The sequence below is a fragment of the Branchiostoma lanceolatum genome, chromosome 11, assembly GCF_035083965.1.
Source record: "Branchiostoma lanceolatum isolate klBraLanc5 chromosome 11, klBraLanc5.hap2, whole genome shotgun sequence".
NCBI classification, from domain to species: domain Eukaryota; kingdom Metazoa; phylum Chordata; class Leptocardii; order Amphioxiformes; family Branchiostomatidae; genus Branchiostoma; species Branchiostoma lanceolatum.
In genome coordinates, this window is record NC_089732.1 from 18,017,044 (window position 1) to 18,043,679 (window position 26,636).

General features: G+C 40.3%; 2 protein-coding genes and 1 long non-coding RNA gene across 9 annotated transcripts in view; 1 reads left to right on the top strand and 2 right to left on the bottom strand.

Annotated features, from left to right (window-relative positions):
• LOC136444474 (uncharacterized) overlaps positions 1 to 26,636 on the bottom strand; it is a 456,752-nt gene that overhangs the window by 130,072 nt on the left and 300,044 nt on the right. The window lies entirely within an intron of this gene.
• Positions 121 to 17,534, bottom strand: LOC136444464 (uncharacterized). Its single transcript, XM_066442027.1, has 5 exons — positions 17,398 to 17,534; positions 12,220 to 12,308; positions 11,640 to 11,743; positions 2,467 to 2,689; positions 121 to 2,001 (listed from the first exon to the last, which is right to left on the bottom strand). The coding sequence occupies exons 1-5, from the start codon at positions 17,532 to 17,534 to the stop codon at positions 1,553 to 1,555; spliced, it is 1,002 nt and encodes a 333-aa protein (XP_066298124.1). The 3' UTR covers positions 121 to 1,552.
• LOC136444461 (polypyrimidine tract-binding protein 1-like) overlaps positions 17,813 to 26,636 on the top strand; it is a 33,652-nt gene continuing 24,828 nt past the window's right edge. For 4 of the 7 annotated variants that reach the window (XM_066442015.1, XM_066442016.1, XM_066442017.1 and 1 more), the window contains exons 1-4: positions 17,813 to 17,922; positions 18,340 to 18,370; positions 23,858 to 23,948; positions 25,470 to 25,523. In XM_066442015.1, coding sequence (XP_066298112.1) covers positions 17,915 to 17,922; positions 18,340 to 18,370; positions 23,858 to 23,948; positions 25,470 to 25,523 — 184 coding nt within the window. In that variant the 5' untranslated portion in view covers positions 17,813 to 17,914. Of the gene's footprint in view, positions 17,923 to 18,339; positions 18,371 to 23,857; positions 23,949 to 25,469; positions 25,524 to 26,636 lie in introns of those variants that run through there. The other 3 variants (XM_066442018.1, XM_066442020.1, XM_066442022.1) reach the window with 3 other exon arrangements.

Genomic DNA, 26,636 nt, shown 5'->3' on the forward strand with positions numbered 1-26,636 from the left:
CCCTGCCCATGGCGACCGTTTTTCATCGTGTGGTGACATCAGATTTTGCTGTCGGATTTCGCGGAAATAGTTTTAAGACCTTGACCGGCTTGATGGACAAAAATATATGAATAGCATCGATTCCTCCAAGAAGTGTTTTAATAAAACGTTCCCACTATAAACATTGTAAATACAAAGGTTTGTGAATACTTTAATATCAATGTTGTTGTGCCCATCGTAATCTTATAGTTTACCGCAAGCTCGGTTCGAACTCAATTTTCAAAACGATCACATGCATGGGGTCAGATTTCACAGAAATTACTATCCATTTCTTTTATTTTCAACAAAAATGTGTCTGTCTTACTAAATTCCGCCAGAAAATGACTTCGTGGAGGGCAAAACATCGGTCGAGACATGTTGGTCCGCGACGCCATCTTGGTTTCAGCACGGCATAACGCTGACCTTTCTAAAACACGACACTTCTGTGTATGAACATTTGGAATACTCTCGTTATTGATGAAAATTAATATTCTTATTTCTTTTTATATTCATGACTCTCACAAACCTTTATTGGGCACTGCTTGCTTGTAATCGCCGACGCTGTGCGTTCTGCTGCACTGTTACCTTTCGATGTGGTCGGGAGCGGTATCACAACTTTCCGTTTTCATCCTTCAGTTGTCAGATCGAAAACTTTTGCCCCTTTTATCCAGCGGTTGGTGCCCAAAAGAAGGCTGGGATCAGCAGGTGTTTTTTAGGGATTTGTCTTAGGCCTTAAAACCTAGATTTTATGTGCGTGTGTGTGTGTACTCTAAACAAAACGTGTGAATACGGGAGGGCGCTGCGAGATCATAGAGGCAGATTGTTTTTTAGTCAAAATTATGACAAAAATTTGTACACGATGTACCAGTAAACAAATATTACAACGATAACAGAAAATGTAATTTCTGTAGGATCTTTCTGTCAATGAGAATTGAACCTGGTGGGGGTCATGCTGTCTAAAATCACATAATTTTCCATCCATCTACGTATTACACTATATTTGAATACCTCGACCTGGAAACATGTTATGAGTGGAATCCTCTTCATGGCGACCACATAGCCAAATGTTGATTACCAGCAATACAAGTCTGAAATCCCACTTGACAGCTTGTAGGTAATGTCTCACAGACATGCACAGCATCATACACCAACATCCTCAGGCCTTATTGGCACACAAGATGTGGTAACATTACTTACTTGTACTTAGCAGCTCACTGAGGTTTATGTAGCCTGACAAAGAGTGTTGTAAATTCATATCTTTGCCTTCATACTCAGGAGTACACAAAATCAACTGGAATTGTAGGTCCTCTCTAATATAAACCTAAGAAAGTTTTTTTTTTGTTTCATCATGTTAAAAATTTGATAGGGAGTTCAATTTTCTTAGGAGTAATAATTGACCCAAACACACAACACAATCACCTAATAGATACACATGTTCTAATACTGGGCAGAACACTCAGGATTTCTATGCTAATATGATATGAAATGTTGAAAAAGTAAGGTATTTTTGCTGTTTTGACAGTAAACATTTCATCTAGAATTCATCTTTTACAACTTTTGTTGTGAATTTCAGGCCACCTTCTTTCTTGGCCTTCTGTACCGGAGGTAAAAAATTGACCTGGAATCTTTTCTTCTCCACCTCCAACAGATCTCTCATCTCCACAATCCCTCGCTTCCCCGCCATGCTCTCTCCTGGGAGCGTGTGGCGATACTGCTTGTTAACAGCAAACAAAAACTTCACCAGGTTGACGTAGTTGACATTGCCCATCATATCTTCGTTGTAGAGAACCGCTTCAAACGTCATTGAATCTGTCTTGTCCTTCGTCTTAGAAACCAGCACAGCGATAGTGGGGAGTTCGAAGTCTTTGAATGGTTGGCCAAATATGGCGAGATCCTTGTCTGATGGGTTGATCATGGTACGGAAGCTGAAGAAAGCGTAGTAGCGATTGGCCATGGCCCTTAACATGCAGGAAGGCTGCTCATCTGAAAGTTTGAGTTGATGAAAGATTTACTGAGCCATGCGCAAGTGTAACCTAACCAGTGATGATTGTAGAAAATGTTAGAGAATGGACTGCACTTAGTACCACAGATAGAATGTTAAGTTACACATGAAACATGAGTTTGAATATACAGTATAACTTAAATACTGTAGAAGGACAAATGTTTATGGTAGTTTTATGATTGCATCTTTTACAGTAACCAGTCTTCACTGCGAAATTAAAACCACCGCAAACATTTCTCCTTTTACAGTATTTGTCCAGTTACACACATTCAAGTAACAGTTTCAACAAGCAGCATGGCAGTTTCAACCATGAACTTACACCATGGACACTTCATTTTCTCCCAACTGCAAAATTAAATGCCTGCAAACATTTCCCCTTTTACAGTATCCCACCAACTGGTTGACCTTGATTTCATAACTACAGTCTGAGCCACAAACATACTAACCTGTAATGATGACAGTTGGAAACCTTGTAGGAGTCGATGCATACGACTGATATATGAAATCCTGCAGGCCAGCATCATCCACAGTTGCCAGGGTGTCAGGGACACTGTTACAGGCGTGTAGCCTGGCATCCAGGGGGCTGTCCACATCTGTCCACCGTTTGTCTGAACCTGTGTGCCCCGAATGGTACACTCTGGCCACAGGGGTCTTCACCATGTCATATCCCTGGGTGGTTGAGAAAAGACTCAATATTGAGTACAGGTCTTTTCCTACAGAAAATATCCTTGGGTCAGGCATTGCAGAATAGGAGCAACTAAAGAGGGAGGTATGGTGTTGATTTCCCCCTCCATGGTTGGGCATTTTATAGGATTCTAAGGCTCTCTTTACATTATACTTTTGCCGTCAGCGCCACTGGCGTCAGCGCCACTGGCGACAGCGGGAACCCCGTGTAAAGACAATTCCCGTCGACGTAGTCCCGCTGTCAGCAAATTTTCTCCCGTCAGCTTCGAAGCCGTCGCCCGTCAGCACAGCGGGAGTCCCCGTCAACTTCAAACTCCGTCTAAAGAGAATACGTCGGACTCGCGTCAGCGGGAGTCAGGGTTTCGGCGATTAGCATAAAGCACGCGTTGATTAGCATACTGTAAAACTTATCCCCGGTATATATAAAGAGAGAGAGATTCGCGGGATCCGCGGCGACTTTTGTGCCGTGCATTCATTTCCCCGCGGATATATTTATCGTACTTGTGCCCCCCTCCCCACATTTACGAGTGATGAGCATGGAATATCTACACATAAACAAGGCTTTGCATTGTAGTTTAATACGGGCGGGGAGACGCCGTCTACCGTTGTACAATCATACAATTTTATTTCTTGCTTTTGTTATGCTTACGCCCGATACTTTCTACAAGATGGCGAAATGCAAGCACCGCAGGTGTCTGTCAGATTTCCGGGCGGTGTGTCTAGAGACGTCGCGACAGCGGCCTCCCGACAGCGGGAAATTTCGCCGCTGACGCGAAAAACGTAATGTAAACTGCGCCTAAGGCTCCTTCAGGGGGCAAATTACTGTCAGACAGGTCACAGTTAAAGACTTTGGCCATAAGTTGTTAAGTGACCGAGCAGCATCTCTGGTCAATCAGAATTTTATGCTTTTAGGAGGGGGCTCATGGTTAGGACATGGGGGTGCAGCACCCTTGTACCCCTCTTAAGAAAACACCCTGATTTCTAATTGAAGTACTTTCAGGTTCAAAGTGTCTGTTAGAGTCAACAATACTGTAAATGCATCTAAGTTTGTGGGTTTTAATTTCGCATTTTTAACAATAGTAGCTCTACAGTCACACAATGGAACGGCTTTTCGCGGTGGTTTCAAGTTAGTGGTAATGAGTACACCTCGAAAACCGCGAACATAAAACCATTGCGAACATTTCAGAATCTGCAGTTACATTAGCACACCTATAAGATTATAAATGGTCTATACATGACACTTGAAACAAAGTCATTATAGACATCACCCCTTACCCAGACTGGTTTGCAACCATTCCATTCTCACAAACAAAAATAGCAGCATTGAGGATGCATCGTAATGATGGTGCATTGACATGTGTATATTGCATGCAAAAACGATTATTGTACCAGTCTGTCTTGGGGTGAAGTGATAATTATTCCACCTAAAATTTGATAGCCTTTTTTGAATTTGCGCTACACAACAAAATCCACATTGACCTTGTACTTTCCTTCAAATTTTTGTTCAAAAATGATATTTCATATTTCATGTCTGGACAGAATATAATCTTACCAAAATTGTTACTTCTGTTACAACTTCAGTTACAACATGAAATTAATTTCAAACAGTTACCGCACTCTACGATGATATTGTTTTTTAAGTCTGCAGTCAGAATAAAAAAAATAACATCTCTTAGTCATAACTCTGTGAACAAATAATAACTTGTGCCCAGGGTGCTTCTTCATTCTTAATGTGTCACCAACAGTATAAGACAGCCAATCTGTATGGTTTAACTGCCTTGGACATTTTTGCATTTATTATTACAGAGAGCAATCAGAAGGTTTTATAATCTGTCTTGTAAATCCTACTGTAGGAAATGCTGTCACGGCCTGTTTTATCTTTCAACAGATCATGGAGGTTATAGTATAACCTCTTTGAACAGATCCTCCATCCCTGTTATCCCTCTCCATCCCTCCTTACATGAATAATTCATCCTCTGAAGCCGACATTTGCTCCAAAGAGCTACAGGTGTGGGATCACTTGGTGCTTTTGTCTGGCTTGACTGGCCTCTTGATAAATATTTGATGGGACTTTTACTTTATTAGTTAGAGTCCATACATGCAATAAGCTACATAAACCTTGAGTTCTTTAGGGTTACAATTTGTTATTTGTATTTTTATGCTTTGTTTGCAAAGGGTACAGCTTTTGCCTTTGAGGTGGTGAACAGAGTGCAGAAGATATAGTTTTGTTGACTGTTGAAGCAAAAATGATCCAGCATTCTAAAAGAAATGCAACACAGCCTCCAAATGCTTCTAATGCCCAACAAAATGTGACAAATTGGGTATATCTACCTTTGGCTAAGTAACACTAAATCTATTTCCTTGTTTCTCTGATATTTTTAGATACAAAATTATGCATGAAGACAGCATGGAGGAAAACTTGAATCAGAGTCTAAATTGATTACCCTGACCTGACCCTGTGTGTAACGTTACCAAAGTACAACATTTCTGCTGACACTGTTTTCATGTTAATCTTCATGATCAGCAAATTTTTGGAGATCCAAGAACCAACAAATTGAATTGATTTGCCAATTGTTCTTATTCTGTTCTTATTGTGCCTCACATTGCAAATGTGGAATTTCCCAGTTGCTTTCAATCAAAAGTCTTGGTCCTAAGTTTGAATAATATGTCTTTAACCAAAATATGTATTAACTGGACTGGATTTCATTTCTTTCTTTTCCTCTAACAAATTTTATAGCTTTAATATCATGCAACAGAAGCCTTATGGATACAATGAGTAATATCATTTTGATTGGCTTTAACTTGGGCCCTTTCCTTGAAACCTCAGGAAATTTTCATAGACATGACTGTATACTTAGGTATAGTCAAAATAGACTTTGTCATAACCTTACTGTGTATTCCGCATCACCGAGAGGCTTGGAGTGAGGGTTATGCGGAATACACTGTGTTGTATTTTATTTATGTCATGCCCACCCATAAAAACAGGCATTTCAATGTGAAAGGTACCAGAAGTTGAGAAAATTTGGTCCTTAAACCAAAAAACATGAAACATCAATTCCAACTTCTGAATCCAGTATTTGAATTTTTAACAGCAGCACACATGAAAGGTGTTTGAATTATTGGATGGAAGCCTGTGCTGCTGAATACAACTTTGAAGCCCATGCCATACTGTAAAATACAGACTGGTCCAAAACACCCATATCGAACGTAATTACTATGTACATAACACCAGAGACTCATTTTAATATGTCTAATTCCCTGCTGAAGTAGCCATTACAGGTGAGACAAAGAGTACACAATGGGAACTCTATCACCATAGAGACAAGACAGACCTATTTGTCTACCTGTCTGACTGGACAAAGTTGTTCCAGTCCAGTTGGCCCGCGGTATGACACAGGTAGTGGACTGTAGGCTTGCCTGCACACTGATTCAGGGGTAGTGTTCCATGCTTGCTCTGCAGGAATTGCAGCAGTGACTGACAACAGAAAGGCTTGGTTGACAAAGGTTCAACAGTTCCATGACAGAAGCTGGCTACTGAAAGCTTAAGGGACCTTGAGAAGCTACCAGCACCAGTTGAATGGCGTGGGATTTTACACTAATTCAGAGACTCAGTCAGACAGGCTAACATATAGATAGAGAAATTTTTGCGATCATGCCCGACCCATTGGATCTCAAATATGACATCCGTGGCTTTTATGGTAAGGGTTATGTACAAATTATGTATAAGGCCCTCATTAGCATAATTAATGGCCAGGTTTTCTGACCTTTCCTACAGGTACCTACATCTCAAATATGACATCCATAGATTTTATGGTAAGGAACATACAAGTTTAGGCCTAAATTATGCAAATGAGGTCTGCATTAGCATAATTTATAGACAGTTGTGTTCACCTTTCCTAAAGGTACCTACATCTGAAATATGACATCCGTAGCCTTAACGGTAAGGGATATGCATAAATTATGCAAATAATGCCCTCATTAGCATAATGTATGGCCAGGTTTTCTGACCTTTCCTAATGGTACCTACGTAAGGGAAATACAAGTCTATGCCTAAAGTATGCGAATGAGGTCCACATTAGCATAATTTATGGCCAGGTGTGTTCACCTTTCCCAAAGGTACCTACAACTCAAATATGACATCCGTAGCTTTTACGGTAAGGGAAATACAAGTTTCTGCATAAATTATGCGAATGAGGTCCTCATTAGCATAATCTATGTCCAGGTGCATTCACCTTTCCTAAAGGTACCTACATCTCAAAGATGACATCCGCAGCTTTTATGGTAAGGGAAATACAAGTTTATGCATAAATTATGCACATTAGGTCCTCATTAGCACAATTTATAGTCAGGTGTATTCACCTTTCCTAAAGGTACCTACATCTCAAATATAACATCCGTATCATGTAAGGTCTCATTCATGATTTTGTTTGCCCCATAGGCTTACATGTTATAGTACGTGTTTTACATGGGCGCGTTCGTAATGAAGATATAGAAAATGTGCCAATGTTATTCATTCTTTTTTGAGAACATTTAACCTAGATCATGTGAAAAAATTGCCAACATTTTCACTACATACAATCTCTTTTTATAGCAATTACAAACTGCACTTAGCTACACCCCCAAAAAGGCACTTTCCAGCTGTAATCGCATGACTGCATCACGCACGATGCCCGGCGGTGTCCGTCCGACCTCGCGCGCGGCTGCCGAACTTTGCTTGCTAATTTCTTCAGATACAAACAAGCTTTCATTAGTTTGATGCTTGAGATCAGTTGGGCTGGCTAAAAGGGAATTTTCCCACCGATATAAACACATGTTCATGCAGCCGTTAATTTTTTGGCCACGGATTCTTTTAGAGTCTACACGCGGAGTAACACATGAATGAGACCGTAACATAAAGTACATATACATGTAACTTTCTGCAATACCATTAGTAGAGCTACCACCCCGCATCTACTTGGTTTTTGGCAGAAGAAGAAAGAAGAAGAAGAAGAACAGGCAAGCAAAAACAGTATACTCCCTCCTGGGAGGGGAATATAATTAAGGACTAAACTTTTAGTCCAACACAAAAATGTATTGGGACTAACCCAAATGACTCCGTCAACCTTGTTCACGGAATGGACCCGTCTACTCCTAGAACCTGACGTCAGAGACACGTTACTGTAGTACGTAACGGGTCATACGTGCCAGATAACTTGTGTCGCCCCCTGGCACGTTGGGTGTCGGGGGCGGGCCGGGAGGGGCCCTTGCGGGGAGACCTACATGGGTGGGACAAAGTGTGCTATAGGGACGGGATTCCTGGAGCACGGGCGTCCCAGCTCCGTTGACTCAGAGGTCTCATATTCATATTGAATCTCCGGGGCACTCTGTATCTTTAGAGGGGGTTGGGATCCTCGATTCTGAACCGGATTTCTTTGCAAGAGGAGTGAAGGAGGCAGTCTACGAGGGGTGATCAATAAGTCCTCGGCCTCGCTCAGTAATAAGGTGCACAAACAAGTTTTGGGACATAATTATGTAGTATGACATCTTTTAGCACTATCCACCAAACTTCAAACCATTGTGATCATTACTTGTCAGACGACACTCAGTAACATTAGGTGGGGTAGAAGGATAAAGAAATGGACAATGGAGCTGTGACTTGAGGTGTGCGGGCCGACTTGCTCTGCTGAAAGTCAAATACCCACTTCTTTTTAGTTGAAACAAGAAGGGAATCTTTATCAAACATTTTGACAATGTCTTCTAAGATTTCATGCCGATTCATTGCATGAAGAACTCGACCCACACAGCTCTGACCACAGTGCACCCTTGTTTTTATTGTCACTTACCGAATAGTTTTTAGATGGACGTCAACTAAGAAGTATTGGCCACAATAATTTGAAGTTTGATGGATATTGCTAAAAGATGTCACATTACATAATTATGCCCCGAAATTTGAGTTGTTGACCTTATTTCTGGGTGAGGCCGAGGACTTATTGATCACCCCTCGTACATTAGAGCTCACAGACCTACCTTGAACAGAGACAAGTTATCTGGCACGTATGACCCGCTATTACGGTCACGTGTCTCTGACGTCACGTTCCAGGAGTAGTCGGGTTCATTCCGTGAATCAGCCAAAAATTTGGGGAAGTCCCAATTCATTCTTCTGTTGGACGTAAAGTTAAGTCCTTAATTCTAATGAATTTGTATGTAACATTATGGCTAACCTTCACTTAATGTCATTTTTACCTTCGCCGAGAAGGTTATGCAGAGGGTAGCGTTTGTATGTGGGTGTGTGTGTTTGTAAAGAAGCAGAATAACTGGAGAAGGCCTGGATGGATTGTCTTGATATTTGGTGAGATCTTGATGAGACCTGGAAATGATTAGATTTTGGGTACCCTAGCGGCTTGTCACGGTACTGCAGCGGAACTTCCTGTTTGGATATCTCGTTTTTTTTAACTTGTTATTTTCATATGATTAGCAGTAATAAGTATAGGCATTCATTCCAACAAGTGTGCTAAAAAGAATTCTACTGCAATAATCAACTACAAAATGTACTCTTTACCCCACAATGTGCTTTTTGTTCCATGGCAATTTTTTATTATAGTTTCTAAGATTTTATACAAAGTGCTGTGGTAGTCAGACTTTTTGCAAAGTCCAGTTAGCGTGATGTACATTTGATTTCAAGGAGTATGGATAAATCCACTTCTCGTCATGACTTTGTCAAACTGTTTGCACTGAGTCAACAATTGGACCATGTAATAAAAGTACAAACAGTTTTTAGATATCCTGTCAAAGGTTTTGGGTATGAATCCCTAGCAGGTCCCAAGATAGTGCCCTTGGGAAAGGCACTTCACACCAATTTCCCCACTCGACAGGTGGAAACTAGAGTTCCATGACCCCATACCTTCGCCAAATGATGTTAACTTTTACGAATGATGTATTACAAAGGTTTTCATTTTGATTATGCAAAAAAGGTTGCATATATTGTATTTGATTTGATTTCATTTGATTTATTCGCACATATTAAAATCATTTTGAGGTGAGAATGAGGTGATGATCTTTACCCAAATTACAAAAGTTGGTCAGGTCAAAGTATGGAAGTACTATATTGCATTTGGCAAAGAAGGCTATTCTAGTATTTTCTCATCATATATGCAAATGCGTTGCATACATAATATTTGATGATGTTCATCTTCAACTAACGAATGCCGCAGGTATCAAATTACTGTCATTTACAACTTTGGAATCATAGCATTTTCTCATTAATCAAGCAAATTATTTCTTTATTAACATATTGATATATCAATCGGTTTTCCTCTCTATGTCACAGTTCTCAGTTCTTATGTCTTGAAGCCCCATCACTGTGAAAAGCACTGCCCACATGTTGAACCAAAAATCCCAGATCGTCACACTGTCCATATCGTGTACTGCCAAAATAGCACATTGAAAGGAAATTTCAATTTGTCTTCATTAATCATGTAAATAAGGCACTGATTTGCATAAAATGCATCTCATTATGTTAATCATCACCAAACGTTCCTATCTGCCCCAAACAATGAAAATCCACCAAAGCCTGAGTTATCCTCCCCCAAAATTTTAAATGAATATGCCCACTGCAGTTCCAAACAAGCTGCTAGGGGGACCAAGCAACTTACTTCCTGCCACAAGAGCTATTATACCACTCCAAAATCACAACCACAGCACATTCAGAACTTGAACTCAAAAACTTAAAAGTCCCGCTGCAGTACCTAAGGTAACCACTAGGAGACTCATTATCAAACTTGACCTTCGTTTTCCAGACCTCCACCAACCCACCAAATCTTATTATGATCCATCAAACACCTCTTGAGTTATCCTGCCAACAAACAAACCGACAAACACAAAAGGTCCTCTGCAGCACCAAAGGAACCCCCCAGAAGACCCATCTTCGAACTTGACCTTCGTCTCCGCAACAGAAACTTACCTACCAAAAATCATAAACATCGGTCCATGGCATGGACAGTTATATTGCCAACACCATCACTCCACAAATCCTGACCAAAAATATACCCTTCTGCCTACGGCTAAGGTAATGAGTACCTCAGCTTTGGTTAGAACATCCTCTAAGATGGGACAAACAGTCACAGGTCCGATCCAGTGTTTGAGGACAGCCAAGCATATTGCAGCACTTACAAACATATGATAAGGCAACGCCAATCTATTTTGTTGCTTCTGGGAATAGCCTGTCCTGTTTTTCCCATTTAGAAAAAAAAAAATTGGGCCACAATTCCCATTCACAAATTGTAACTCCCAATTTTACTATCTGTTCAGTTGTAAAACTCGATTGCGACCAAAATAGATTATAAAGGCTTGCACATATTTAAAAAGTGTGGTCACATTGATCATAAGTTATAATTTCTAATTTACTAAAACTATTTCTCAATATCAATCCACATATTACATGGCAAAAGGTAATTTTGCTACTGAAATTATAGTACTAGATCAAAGAAAGGGGTGCATTGCATAAAATGAGCCATACAAAGCTGAAACTTGAATAATCCTCTTATTCTTTATGTTATGTAAACCCTTATCTTCACCCAACACTATTTGCAAAAACTTAATTTTTGTTTTTTTTCTGCCCTGTCACTCCAATTTTTTTCTGAAAAAATCTGAGAAGCAACATATTAAATTGGTGTGGCCTAATGTATAATATTTGATAAAGTGTGTGCTGGCCCAAAACCCTGGTCCATTCTTGTTAACTCTATAAGGCTAATACTAAACCCTTGATAATAGTCTGTGGCTTAGATTTGGGCAGGCTTGGCTGCAGGTAAGTTGAACCAACAAATGAATACGTCCTGTCAAATCAACCACAATCAGCACATCTGTATGGCTTTAAATTGAAGTTATCTCTCCATTGAAAGCTACAATTTACTACATGTAAAATCTGCATCTATTGCACATGTGCCAAGTCGTCACTAACCAAAGTCCGGAGTAAGTCCTTCTCTTCCCTCCTGTCAATCATCCCCACCCAGACCACGCCCCTCAGGGCTACTGCCATCTTCTTCCATTCCATGGTGAAGGTGCCTATGGAAGAAAAACAAGCAGGGGTTCACAATTTTGGGGGGTGCAGTAAATGCCTTCAAACACCCTGATCATGAGCCGGCCCCTAAATCCGTGCAAGTTGTGTAAACACTCTGGCTAAGACTGAATACTGTGGGTGACATGAAAATTTCCCCAAAAGAGATTTGTAGAAACACTGGCTCAAACCAGGCTCAATCTGCAATCCATCACTACTTGTGCCTTCAGCACTGATGGCATGGGGCTTCAATACGAGGGAAAAGGAAGAGCGGAGGACAACAAATGATCTGGAGAGAGACAGTCATACGAAGCAGCAAAGAAGCAGACAATGGACAGAAGAGAGTGGAAGGCTGTGGTGGCCTGCACCAATGCCAACAGAAGAGCAGTGAGGAGAGAGATGATTTGCTCTGTAAACTTGATTTATAAGCACAGGCAAGAATTTTGAGTCAGATAGAGAAAGGTGTTATCTCGGATGGTCTTACCTGTATGGAAGATGACAATCCAGGCCTCCTCACTATCCAACACTTCTGTGGTGAAGTTAGACTGAGTCAGAGGGAAGATGTCCTGATATCTGTCCAAGAAAGATCACGAAACACTGGTCATGTATATGTGAAAAGACACAATAGGGGATTTCAAAAGGGAATAAATTTCAAGCGTCATTTGCATGCATGAATTATGTCTGATAATGTCCACATGTGCTAAACTTCCATATGATGAAAGAATGACATCCCATCATTTACCATTATGGAGTTATGGTATTTTGGCCTTAATTATGAAAATTTGGTATTCATTTGCATAATTGATATCGATATTGCTGTTCTTTTTTTTAGTTAAAAGCCATGTCACATGAGAGTCCTATGGATACAGTGGAATTTAAGAAAATGTCATTAACTATGCAAATTAACTCAATATTTGCATAATTAAAATATGACTATGAAAATCATCAGTCAAGCTATCTACATACCAAATGTAATGACGATCCGTCAACCCCTTCTTGAGTTATTCTGTTTCAAAGTTTGAAATGAAATTGGCTCCTGCAGTTCCAAAAAAGCCACTAGGGGGCCTAAACTTACAGGACTTACTCTCCTTCACAAGAGCTATCTACTACTCAAAACTCATGACCATAGCATGTCCTGAACACGAGATATCAAACCCAGAGGTTCTGCTGCAGTACCATAGCAAGCCGCTACGGGGCCCAGAATCTAATCATTTTGAGATCTCAAGAAGACCTACCCACATACCAAAATGTAAATGTAAAAATGGTTCATAATCCGGTGATTATCCCTCATGCAGGGGTTAGTGCATTGAAATTTCAATCTGGACATGTGTGATGGCATTCATATTTCCCTTACAGTAAATGCTAGCGATGTCATACTGGAGGTATAGGTAGCTTAAGGATAGATGAATACAATGGAATGTGTGTTATGCTACTGAGGACATAATTTGCATAATTAATGCAGAAACTTATATTTCCCTTACGGTAGTTGCTACGGATGTCAATTCAAATCAAATCAAAAATATCAAAAACTCTTTTTAAAGAAAAATTCTAGATTTCTTTGAAAAATCTTGAATATCTTTTATATTTTCATATTTCATAGTCCAAACTGTCCAAATAATGCTTGGTGTTTGTAGAATTTAGATATAAAAGACATCCAATGACCTCTTGCCAGTTAGATATGCAATTGAATACCTGATGAGGACATGACAAAGATTCACTCATACATGAACAAGACATTTGCGATGGAGTTCGAACTACAGATTTTACAGAGGTCTACCAAATGGCACAAGAGAAGAGTGTTAGAAGAAGGTAAAGTGTCTAACTTGTCTAAGATCAAAATCTAAATGCCACCATGAACCTCGTTAAGCTGCAACTCTCCCTATCACTTGCTACTTGCTACAAAGCGCTGGTGCGGCCCCACTTGGAATATAGTGCCATCGTCTGGGACCCGTACACCACCAAAGGGATACAGCCGGTGGAGGCCGTCCAGCGCAGGGCCGCCCGTGTGACCCTAAATGACTTCCGGTGGACTAGCAGCGTGACATAAATGCTCAATGCCCTGCAGTGGCCCCTTCTCACTGAAAGGACTCCTGGAGGAACGCCCGCCTCACCTTCTTCTACAAACTAGTTATAACAACCATATTAATATAGATACCGATAACTACTCAAACCAGCTCAGGGGCGCACCCGGGGGAGCCACCTTCTCAAGTTTCACACTATCTACGCCAGGACAGATACGTTCAGACACTGACCTTCTTTCCCCGTACTATCCCCCAGTGGAATACCCTGCCTGGCACGGTTGTGACGGCTCCCCGTTACCGTTGAGTTTTTCCGTGCCAGGCTGGAGGCCTGCCCGCCTTAGCCCGGGACCTCAACTCCCCCCTACTTTGCCCCTGAAGGGGCTATTTGGGGGTATTATATGTACATGTAGATGTAGATAAACACAGGCAGATATACACACACAGACACACACACACACAGACACACATACACACACACACATACATACATTCATACATAACGTATTGTACACAGTACTACTACACACATAACGTTAACATGGGAGACTGTAGCCCGATAACTGTTCTAAGTGAATGCGCATGTCTTTTGTCATCGAACATTTTGCCGTGAACACATCAAAAACAAGAGTTCTGCGACCTCATATCTCCATGAACTATTCTGTTAATGCAAATGACTTACACATTTACATAATATATGCTTGGTCATAAACACCTTTATCTAACTTAGACATGATGCAATATTGTCAGTCCTATCATTTTCCACTTGGATGAATTCTGGCACTTTTTCATTAATTATGCAAATTAGGAATTTATTTGCATAATTGGTATCTGCTGGTGCTCCACTTGCCATAAACTACATATGTACATGTATTTCAGTCTTAAGGTCTCGGACCGGAGTTTTTTTGCGATTTCGTATGTAGGCCGACACCCTCAGGTCGACGGGCTACAATTCCGCCCAGAAAAGTAGGATGTAAAATGTAATCACATGGTCGAAAAGCGGTTTTCTGCTGTTTTCCGATGTATCTATCGGTATTGTCCGTTGTCCCTTTATTTTGGGTAGAAACCATAGTAAAATGTAAATTTGGCACCCGAAAATTATCATTTTTTTAACACTTTTTTGATCGAACCTGCTCTGAAAAAACGAGTTTTCCTGGGGTCACGGCATATATGCTGAGAAAGCTTAGTAAATAGTGTCTCTGAAAAATGAAAAAAATAAAAAAGTCATGTGATAACTTTTTCGCAATCTCCGATGACGCAAATTCGGTGAAAATGCATTAAAAACGATGCTATTTGGGTCATCAGGCGAGAAAACCGCATCACCGTTGCCGCGGACTAATACAAAAAAGTCTTCGATAGCGAACCAACTGCACCGCGCCCAAAAATACTACAACTCACTGGCTTTTCAGAAGATTCAAAATATTCATGCACAGCTAAAACCATCACCAAGCAATCTCGGGCGGAAATCAGGGTGACGACCACGCACTTCCGGCAGATTACCGGGTCATGACCCAACCCCCGGTCACAATTGAACTCCGACCCGGAACCTTAAGAAACATATTATTTCTTAGAATTTGTTCAAAATTTTCAGAAAAGTTATATCTACCATATATCCAAATTTGGCTTATCTGCGATGATTACTTTTCCCGCAGCAGGGGTTTAAAGTCATGTGAAAAACACTGTGTTTTGAGGCTATCTTGCCAACGTACAGGCCTTAACAACGTTACAGTAGGGAAATTGATTTTTCAGGACATCGCTTTTCAAAAAACAGGTAAAACAGGATGGAGAGCCTTAGCTCATGCCCTTGGCTTGGAAATTATGCGGACTTTCCGTCGTTTCGGTGCTGCATATTGGCAGAAAAGCCTCTTTAAGAGTTGGCGTCGGTGACGTCACGCAGTGATGTCATGATTCTCGAGGAAAACAGCAGGGGGTCGCGTTTTAAGTTTGTAGCTTTTAACTGAAACGAAGAATATGTCAAATTTTGGTATAGACTGGTAGACCACAGGTCGCACATTCCGAATCAAACGCGTCTGACATCAAACTCTTCACTACTTTGCCGTAAAGGCCCCTTAAGCAGCACAATGCTCCCCAAATGTGTAAAAGAATGCATTCTGACACAGTCCAAAGCGCAACCTGGAGCATATCATCAGAGCTAGAAGCGGGCAGTTTAAATAAGTGCGGCCGAGATGTGTAGCGCGCCTAGTAGGCTATCACTTCACACCATCAAAAGAAGAAAAGATCGCAACCTTAAGGAGCGATGAACCAAAAGTCAGGAAACCAAGTTTCGCCTTAAGAAGGCTTAAAGCACTTAGATTTTAGCTTAATGCACCCATTTAAGTCATCATGAAGGCGGGGCATCGCGAAAATCATACCGAAGGTCAAGTTGAGACATGGGCTTCCATCAAATGCATAGTCAGTGAATTCCTTTTAAGAATGGTTTGGCGGCCAGAAATGATTAAAGATGGCCGTATTGGAGGTTGGGGGGGGGGGGGGGGGGGGGGGCACATGGGGGAGGGGGGCGCCAAGCATTCTAGTGGAACGTTCCAACACAAAAAGGGGGTCCAAACGCTGCGAAGGTGACAACCAGGTCATTACCGGTGCATGTGTAAGTATCCCATGGAAACAAAATTATACTAAAGCTTTGCAATATCATTTTTTGTCGCAAATATGTGCCATATTTTGTATTACAGTACTTGTTCCAATACGGTGAGATAGAAATTTCCCCTCTCATGGCGAGATCAACCTGTCGCCGACAAGCAAAATGGCGACACATTGTTTACGTTGCCTGCGATCGTATGCCTTTACACTTTCGGCTTCCTTGATGGTCTTTTCAACCATATAATTGGCAGCAGCAATATCTATGGGATTTTATTTAGTCCGTAGGGTTCAATTTTCTGGAATGGTCGGCACTCTACCGGAGGGTTGACTAATTTAATCGTGTTGGGCACCTCTTTTGCCTGCCTTCATACGTGATTGGTGAAGATGGCGGAGCAGCAGGATGAACACTGGGGCGTCATTTTAACTCCGATTATCCAACTTTAAAGGCAAAGAAGGCACAGAGGTTTGTTTTTAGAGGAAGTCTAATGAATATCCTTCCTATATGTGGTGGTATCTTTTTACAAGTTGTATTCTACGATGAACAATTAAAAAGTTTCGAAGGGCATGTTCTCGATACGTTCGCTCGTGAACCTGTACGGAGGGCGTCAGACTTGTGCAATTTCTAAAATCTTTATCTGTTGAGGCTTACCAACTTCAACACATAGTCGAACTTTGTGGTGATTTACATGAAGGCTTAGTCCATAACTAGGTGTACTTATCATGTGCAGTTACCCATGCATATCTCCACAACAATGATTTTTAAAACCTAACCGGACTATAGACCTTTCGGGACTTTGGTCCCCCCCCCCCCCCGTTACATCTACATACACAGTGACACACACGTTACTAGTATTATCTTCTAAATACAGTTGTTACCATGGCTGAACAGCATAATTTTGAATGTGATATTTGATCAAAGATGTTCACACACAAAAAGAGGAAAATTCTTAGTATTCCTCTACCTGGAACAACAACTGGACAGACCGGTATGATATAGTGCTACACCATTTTAACACCCCTTAAAGTTAGCCCCACCCATTTTATACCTCTCGTGTTCCTCCAGCTCAATTTCTTGTTGTGCAGTCTCTCTGCAGCAGGAAAACAACGTCAAACAGATGCAAATCAGTCGGAACATGATATTATCCAGAGATCTCCTCGACATTTTAGCAGCATAAGTTTTCATGTCAAGGTATGTCTTTCCACAAAGTTTCGCGCGCAAACAGGTGGATGTCACAGGTCAGAGGTGATAGGTCAGGCTACATCCGGGTCCTTGCTGGAGGCTCTCGTTCCCCGGTCCCGTGACACCTGAGCACATATTATTTTTCCGCTGAATTCCTCCCCGGCACGCATCATGAAATTTGTATAAAGGTGAGGCGTACACAAAAGAAGCTGTGTGCGCACCCGATTGGCTGTGTCCAAGCGTCTGAGTTTCCCCTTACCTGTGTGATCGCGCCTACCTGGGCTCGTGTGCTGTCGTCCCGCCATCTTGCTTCCTCTTCCTCCCCTGGGCGCCACGCACTAAGTCCGCCTCCAGTCAACCTGCCCCGCGCCTCCGCACCTAGCATGGACGGGTGAGTCTTTTTCCTCTCTTTTACCTCAGGGTTTCCTTAGATTCACGTCGGGAAGACTTCCAAGGGTACCACGGAAGATCTGGGCCCAATAAAGGGGGCGGATTCTTGGGGTAGAAGTGCGAAAAGTTTGTTTGTTTTACGTCTTGGCGAGGTATGGCAAACGTGCTTGTACTTATGGCGGGAAAAAGGTGGGTCTGATTTTGCTCCTCATGTACCGAGAGGTCGGAAATTTACCGATAAAAATCAGAAACTTTAGGACACTCTACAGTTTGATATGGTGTGGCTACTTTTTGTTTAGTTGTCCCAAACTCGTCGGTATGACTAGACACTGAGACAGGGTGAAAACGAGAACAAATGTTCGTGATATTTGTAGATTTCCAGCGATTCTTATCATTCTGTTTTCTTTATTTTTTGCAGTTTGTCTGGAGACATTACGACTGGAACGAAGGTTTGTACATCTCTGTTGATTTTCGACTATCCCTGGACTATGTAGACGAATGTCTTAGCTGAAGTAGCTTGGATCCTCAGTAAATATGTTGAAGACTTGCATCTACACTTCAGTGTAGTCTGGGCTTGTTGGACAACTTGTCTGTACGCCTCCTACTGCAAGGGACTTTGTGGCTATAGCAACAAGTATTATTTATACCCTCAATAACACTAAAACCAAATTACCCTTATGGTCTTAGGGATATAATACAATGTTTTTCAAGATTAACGTCGAGTTAGAAATGTTTCCCAACAAGACCTGTCTTATCACAACTGTAATAATTTTGGTGTTAATGTTCCACAAACATATGTTCTGACTTGTACCACTAGTTTAGTTGGCCTTCGTCTGTAGTGGGTTGTTTGTACTTGGGTGATTCATGGCTGTTTGAACACCCTGTACAAAAACATGCCAAATTACAGGGAAGAATGCCAGGTGTGTTGCTGTGCAAGGACCAAACAACAGGGAATTTTTTTAAAAACCCGAAAGGTTTTCTCCTTTCCACTTCTTTCACTTGTGGAAGAGATAGAGCCCAAAATACAGTAGTGAGAAAATGTGGATGTGGGTCGTCAACTGTATGCAGTGGTAAAGATATGAGACTGTTTTCCCATTACAGAGCTGCTGTTTGAAAAGACCAAAGCAAACATTTGTTTTGTTCCCTCCCGACCTGACCTTGTCAACCCTTACCAGCAACACTAGGATAATCCTCTGGTACAGCTTGTCATAAACGTTGAACTCTCCTTCAAATAGCATGGAGTGCAGTTTGCCCAGATATTTTTTGTTGACACCAAATTGCTTGATAGTTAAAAGGATTTGTGAAGCCAGAGTTCAAATCTACCTGCACGTAGACACAAAGTGTTTGCATGTCACAGGATGCCGCATTGGCTGATCAGCAATGTTTGTCACCTAACTCCTAAGCTTGATGTTGTTCCTAGCTAATATTTGTACTTCCCTGAGGATGGAATTCAAATACAGGCATTGGTGACATGGGTGGGCACTGAAAACATCATTGAGAACATCCATATGTTGCTGCAGGAAAATTTGGTCATCATTTGTTTTCAGGCAGGTTGAGTTTCTCTGTAGGGTAGGGTGAGTGTGTATAGAGAATAGAGTTGTGTCCAACATTAAAAATTCATCAGCTCAAGTGGCATGGGAGGTCCATTTATGAAATGAAGGTGTGCATATTTAATGATGCTGTCTCTTTGTCACGGCAACTATTTTTGCATCCCATGCTCGGACGAATGGCTACTTGATGAGGGTTTCTAGGTGTTCCTGGTAACAGTTTAGCAAATTCTAGTCAACCTTTCTGTTCTTGACTGCTTTGAATTGAATAAGCTAATGTCATGTGGGTATTTAGAAAGTGCTTTAAAAGACACTTAATGCATGGCTGTGAAGCTATGCTAAGCAGAACACTTGATTACCAGTTTGCAAGAATTGTCTTTGTAGTCCTCTTTGTTAGTTTGTTTGTTTTAGTCCACCACGAATGTGATGTGGTACAACAAGTCGATGAAAAATAGTATGGTGCATCAATGATATGAAGAAGAGTTATATATTTATCAGAAAAAGTTTTCCCAGTGTTCGTCACAACCCCAGTTGTAACAGACAGGTGCTGTTTGCAGGTAAATTCCTCTGGGTGGTGGGAGAGGAGAAAATGTGGAAGTTCCAGGGATGCAACCTGTTGCGAAGCATGCATCGTTGCAGAACAATCCCTCGGATCTTTTCAATTGTTCAGTACTATCTGTCAGTGCAAGATGCCGCTTGGCGCTAGCCCGAGGCTAGACATACCTTAGTTCAGGGTAGGATGTGCCTGGACTTTCAATGAGGGGCTCCGTTTGTTTTCTATGTGCATGAGGTGTGATAATAAATTAGCAACTGATAATGACCAGCTCAGTATAAGTGTTTAAACAGTATAGATACCGCAGCAACTGGTTTAATAGCCATTTTATATGTGTTTGTGGTTGACCGGTCACTACGGTGATTTGACTCAGTTATCATTTAGCAAGAGGATAGACTGGTTTTGTCAGTCTGCCACGCCTCAGGAAAAGTCTACTGTCTGACCCCAGTTCTGAAAAGAAAAGCTGTTAATCAAAATCATCCCTATAGATTTTGTTTGTGCATGTGTAGTCTGTTTTTCATACAGCCATTCAAATGTCAGACGCATTAAGAGGATTAGTTGTTGTGGTGAGAACTTGGTAATTCAGGTTGCATAAATAAATGTACGCAAGACCTCACGATTTCTGATTTTTTCATAGAAAGTGTTAACAGAAAACCTGTGCATGTGTGAGGCACTCACTCACTCACTCTCTCTCTCCCATGTGTGAGGCAAGGGGTCTGAAAAAAGTCAGTCAGTGAAACCTGCCCTAGCAGACAATTTCCAGCCAATGCAAAGGAACAAAGACAGTACCTGGAGTCAAAACAGTGGGCCTGACTCCACCCCCTTTCACCTCGCATCACTGCACCCTTTCAGTGTATGTCTATTTACCCTTTCAGCACCACTCTATTTACTCCGTATCGCCTTTCTGTCCTGCATTTTGTTCAGGTAGAGGGTTGGGTGGAAATATTTGCGTGTCGCTGTGAAGAAATGCATGTGGGGGGGCTTAAAGTTATCTTTGACTTTAGGGAAGGGCTGTTTCTCTTATACCCAGCTTAGTCTGGTCATCAGTAGTGTAAATATGGGTGACTGAGGTGTTAAACAGGTGCTATTGTTAGTCATTTCAGACATTCACTGATGATTCAGAGCTGACACCATAGCATAGAAATATCTCAATACACATCTTAATCTGCTTTTGAATATGTTAATCAGACCTGTCATGTTGTGTACATCAAGTTTTGATTTTTGTAAATTGTAGTATTGTGAGGAACCATCATTTTCATATTCGTTCCTGGCAAAACTGTTTTATTAACATGAAAAATTAAAAAAAAAAACTGTAGCCCATGAAATATCCCTTGTTGTGAACATCAGGTCAATTATTTTTGCACAACCAAAAAAAGGTATTCACTATTCAAGCATTTTCACAAGCTGTATGCTTAATCTTTTTGTTTTAATGTCATGCCTCACTCAGCCAGTGCCACAACGTTTTTTTCTCATGTAAATTATTCTCAGCAGTCTTCTATAAACATGTTTGCATTGCTATCATCTTCACAACAGGTGCATTTTCCTTGAGAAATTGGCCCAAGATAATGCCTAAAATGTCAACAAAGCTTAGTGGAGGAAGAAAGAATGGTTAGAAGAAGGGGATTGTGGGATATCAGGTTTCTCCAAATCCCTGATGCATGTCAGCTGGTTTAGGCAGTTGTTTTACCCCTTGTAACAGTGGTATGATCCAGACAATGTCTTCTTTGAACGACTGTAATATATAATACACAGGGCTCGAAATAGTGGGTGATTGTGCACCTGTGTGCACCCAAAATTGGAGATGTGCACCTACTACCTAGATATTTTTGTACTCTATAGGGTAATGGTTCTCTTGTACACTAGCATACAGAATATTCTTGAAATGTAGGTATAAGAAAAAGCAATATAACCTTTTGTTGTACATTGTACTTTTGTACATTGTATTTGATGTATTGCTTGGTTGAAATTTGAAATCTGGATATAATCACAGATTGAAGTTCTTAAGAAAGGCAGTAGCATCAAACTTATGTTTTGCTGACATTCAACTTTATTTTATGTGGTGCACACAAAATTTTTTCTGTGCACCTAATTTTTTTGGTTGGGTGCACCAGTGCACCTATTTCCAAAAAAAATTTCGAGCCCTGATACATGTACATGTACTACATAAGGGAGGGATCAGTTGTTCTTTGCAGTGGGAGTCAGAACAGACTAACAGTCTAGAAACCAGGTTGTGTAAATATGAAGTCTCTTGCCGCATTCGTTTTTGGGGATTATTTAGAGTTAGATTGGTATGTGCTGAATTGTGAATATAGATTGAAATGCAGACTATATCATACGGACAGAAAAGCTGGGAGAAAAGCACTGATCTAGAGATATGATTGGTTTTAGCTTGTAACATCTGGAGATACTGGAACAGAGTTTCTCATAGTACATGTACATAATACTGTGCTGTTCAACATGACAGAAAAGTTTCTGAAGAATTGTCTTTATCATTTAAAAAGGATTTCACAGAAATACAATGTGATGCATAAGGTAACCTTGATGAATGGGAGCATGATGAGAGAGAGAACCATATTTCTATGAAAGATCAGTCCTTCTAAATCTAATGTGTACTTTCATATTTTCTCCATGTCTGGTAGGCTCTGCTTACATGGAAGGGAACAAATCCAGATGTGTACAGTAGTGTTAACATGTCTTAACTTGAACTGCAGCCAATAATCAAAAAAGTCTCCCTATCTTCACCTCTACTTTTCTAGAGTAACCTGTATCACCTGATAAGATAGAAGTAAGGATGTTGTTTACTAGTAGTTCATGTGTGGACAAAAGCGGTATAGTAAATCTGATACAATGCCTAGGATGGTATGCAGAGGGTACATACATTCACAGCCCCTGATGTTGAACAGTGGTAAGGTTTAAACAAATAATCATTTATTTTAAATGAATAAAATTGCATTGAAAATTGAATTAAAGGAGTCTTGAGTTTCTCGCTTCAATCTTCAGTCTAATTCCACAAGCCCCCCCGCGCTCGCCAGTCACAGATAGTAAAAAGAATAACTATATTTGCGAATATTCTAAATATAACCGTCCATAAATCTTCTTTCAATTGTATACTTTTGGTGCCAGTGATTCTTTTCCGGGTTCCTTGGGTATCCTTGGGCTCTGGGATCGTCTGGATGGCGAATCCCCGGCGGCATGACGCCGGGTGCTAAGTACGCCAGGTTACTTGTAGTGTAGTACGGTACATATCTATTATTTGTGTAAATATCAATAATACACAAAGGAAATACTGTTGTTTATTGAAGTTCACCTTTATTTTCACACGTCAACATTCTTATCTAAAAGTTTTATGGATGAATCAGTGTTACTCGAAGCTCCCTGCGTCCGTGATCTGGCTGGTTTGAGGTTCTGTTTTAATTTGTTCCGACAGAGACCTTAAATTAAGTACGCACCCCCACTTTGGCAATGGCCTGAGACACTTTTTGGAGTTTGAAAAGTTTTTAAAGTGCGTACTTTAATCGAGAAAATAAGGTAACATAAAACCACTGCAAATATTTCATGATTATACAGTTTGGTGTCACTGATAATTCAAATGCATTTAGCCCTCTGTTGGGCATGAATATGTAATAAAATTCATTGTCATTGTTATTTACACAGGCCATATGTCGAGTTATTCACCTTGTTCATTCAAATGTTGGCATGTTTGAACAAATAGACAAGCCGAAATGTAGAGACATTGCTTAAAAAATGATTAACTTTTTTTTTGTTATAGCAGAAGTGCTGTTGGTATCCGCCCGATAACTTATGTCCATGTTTTTGTGCTTTTCCCTTTGTTGCAGAGAGGTTCAGACGAGCTACTTTCTCCCCAGTCTGCCCACCCTGAGTTGAACGGTATGGACGGAAACCCTGGACTCCCTGTAAACCCCAATGGTAAGTATATACAACTATGCACTCATGTACTATACTGACAATATTATACAGCATTTGCAGATATTTGCCTTATGAAATTACCAAGATGACATGTCATGAGCCCTGTCTGATTAAGATGTAATGTAGATATTGTTCAATAAGTGTATAAATCACATGCTCAATGCACAATAAAGAGTACACCAAGCTTTTGAAGAAAAAAATAGGAGCTCATACAGATGTCTTTTGAAAGCTCAGTTCCAAATGGAAGTTTACGACTTTAAGTCAAGAAAAAAAATCATCATTAGATATTTCCCCAAGAGATTTTGCACAAGCATGTAATATATTATATATAGGACTTGCAGTACTATTACTGTATGTTCATGTCTAGGTTTTCATTAAAGAATGAAAATAAAAGTCCAGAACAAAAATTGTTTATTACTGTTGGTCATTCAGAATGTCTACATGAGAAGGCTACATTACATATTCAAGAATTTTAGCTTCAAATGTTGACCTGTTTTTTTTAATAGATATTTTGACATTTTTTCACTCTGTTTAATGGCTACTAACTAAGTCTTTCTCCTGACTCTTATTTTCTCTGTTTTCCTTATTGCCATACCTGTGTCCCTTCATGTAGTACAAAATTAAGGCTTTAAAGAATTAACTTGAGGCAGAAGTCGCTTATCGATTTCACCTGTTGACTCAGAGCATCAACAAGACATGATCAGGTGCTATTGACAAGATACGGACAAACATGTCCGGGCTAAGAGAGAAAATCTTCAGCCCATGTTAGTTTCAAAAAGCATCAGCAAATTAAAATGTTTAGATGGCTTTCAAGTTTGTTATATCAGGACAATCATACATACTGTTAGACATTCTGCTTGCCAATTTCAAGACAAGCAAACAAGTGGGTCTCTTTTGTGTCTTGTGTACATATCAAATGAAGAACATGCTATTTATGTGGTAAATAGTTGTTTGTTTAGTTGTGTATGTAACTCGTTTCCATGGAGATCAATATGTCAAAACCATTATGTCAAGACTATGTTTACAAACAAGAAAAGCTGTACCTGCACCAGGATCAGAAGCATCCAGCATTGTTTTGTAGAATACTTGTCACTTCTCAGTATTGTCAGGATGGTGTCAGTTGATATTTTGATAGAACGGACCAAAAATCAATGTGTTAGTGTCGGAGACAAGCATAATCTGTCAAAATGTCACCATTTGGCATTTTTAAAGAAGTATTTTTTTTCTTGGGTTTCTATGTTCAACACAGCTCAGAAGAACACTTTTTGAGGCAATTTTTCGGGAAATATTATAGAAGCAACTAACCTGCAGGTATGGAATATGCTGGTGATTTGGACCTCATTGAAATAGGTCATTCAAAAACTCCTGAATGTTTATGTCACAAAACAAACTGTCTCCCTCTTGTGATGCCCTGCTGTATCACTGACTGATCCTGGGTTTCTCAGCTCTCAGTTTCCTGTACTTTTTTACTAGCAGCATAACTCTCGGCTGACGCTAGGTATTTTTGTTGTGTACACATAGCCTCCGTGGGAACTGGACCCAATGGAAATCATGACTACGAATACGATGCACAAGGTTAGAAATATTTTGAGCTCATAATATTTTCTTCTTCTCCTTTGGGCCTTGGCTCCTTATGGTAAGAGTTAGGTAGTTCTTATCATGCTTCCCAGTTCCTACCCATATGCTGGAAAAAATTACCCAGGTCTTTTGTCCTATGTTTAGGTAAGTAGCAAGTTGCAGAAAAACTGCTGAAAACTTAGAAAGGAACGCAAAGTAGTATGTAAACAAAACGTAAATGACTATGTATATCAACAAAGCGGATCCTGTATTTTGTGTATTACTGGCTACTGAATAAGTTCCATGGGCACAAAATGTCAGGCAGTGAATCCCATCCTGATTACAGAAGATGATACGAATTGTGTCCCCAAAAACCTGTGCAGTAATTTCCCAAGATGGTTCGTGCTCTTCAGGTTTCTCTATATCACTCTTACTCTAAGTATTTGGCAGGTTGGTCTTTGGCTTTATTTTTCAAAAGCCTGTCATTCACCCGATTCACCTTGCTATGTTTAGATAAATATCAATCAAACCTCATTAGTATTTGACTGATTTTCATGTTTGACATGTATTCAGTTATTATGAACATTATAACTTATTTGCATAATTCCTAGGGAATTGCTTAGTATTGAAATGTAAGAATTTAATGACCATGGTATGTATACTTATAGATTATTTATGTTGTCTTATGCAAATTGTCCTATGGTCATAATCGAAGCATCCTTAAGAGTACAGAAAAAATATATGACTGAAAAAATTAAAGAGTATAGTTTTGAGGAGAGTGACAGGCACACATGCACTCAAACAGGAAGATATATGTAAGTTGATAAGGTGCGTGTAGATAAGATCTAGATATTCATTAGATATTTGCCCACATAGTAGCTGAATCTTTTTCCTTGGCCCAGATGAAGCTTGTACAGAACACACACCTCCCCTGGAAATGTCTTTTATATGCAGCTCAGCTGGAGGATCTTTTGATTTTTTTAGCAGTTCAAAGTATTTGGTATAAGAGGTTAAATTTGTGAGAGGTGTGAATGGAGTAGAGTTTGTGGCAATCTATAAGATTATAGAAGTACAGTATAATGTAATGAGACTAGCAGCATATTCTCTGGAGATAGGTAAATGGCCCTTGTA

Excerpts from the sequence above, each read along its gene's own strand:
- LOC136444464 (XM_066442027.1), bottom strand. The coding sequence starts at position 17,534 with ATGAAAACTTATGCTGCTAAAATGTCGAGGAGATCTCTGGATAATATC. Across the intron at positions 2,690-11,639 it reads AGGACTTACTCCGGACTTTG|GGATATGACATGGTGAAGAC; the intron begins GTTAGTGACGAC and ends TCAACCACCCAG. Across the intron at positions 2,002-2,466 it reads TCCAACTGTCATCATTACAG|ATGAGCAGCCTTCCTGCATG; the intron begins GTTAGTATGTTT and ends TCAAACTTTCAG.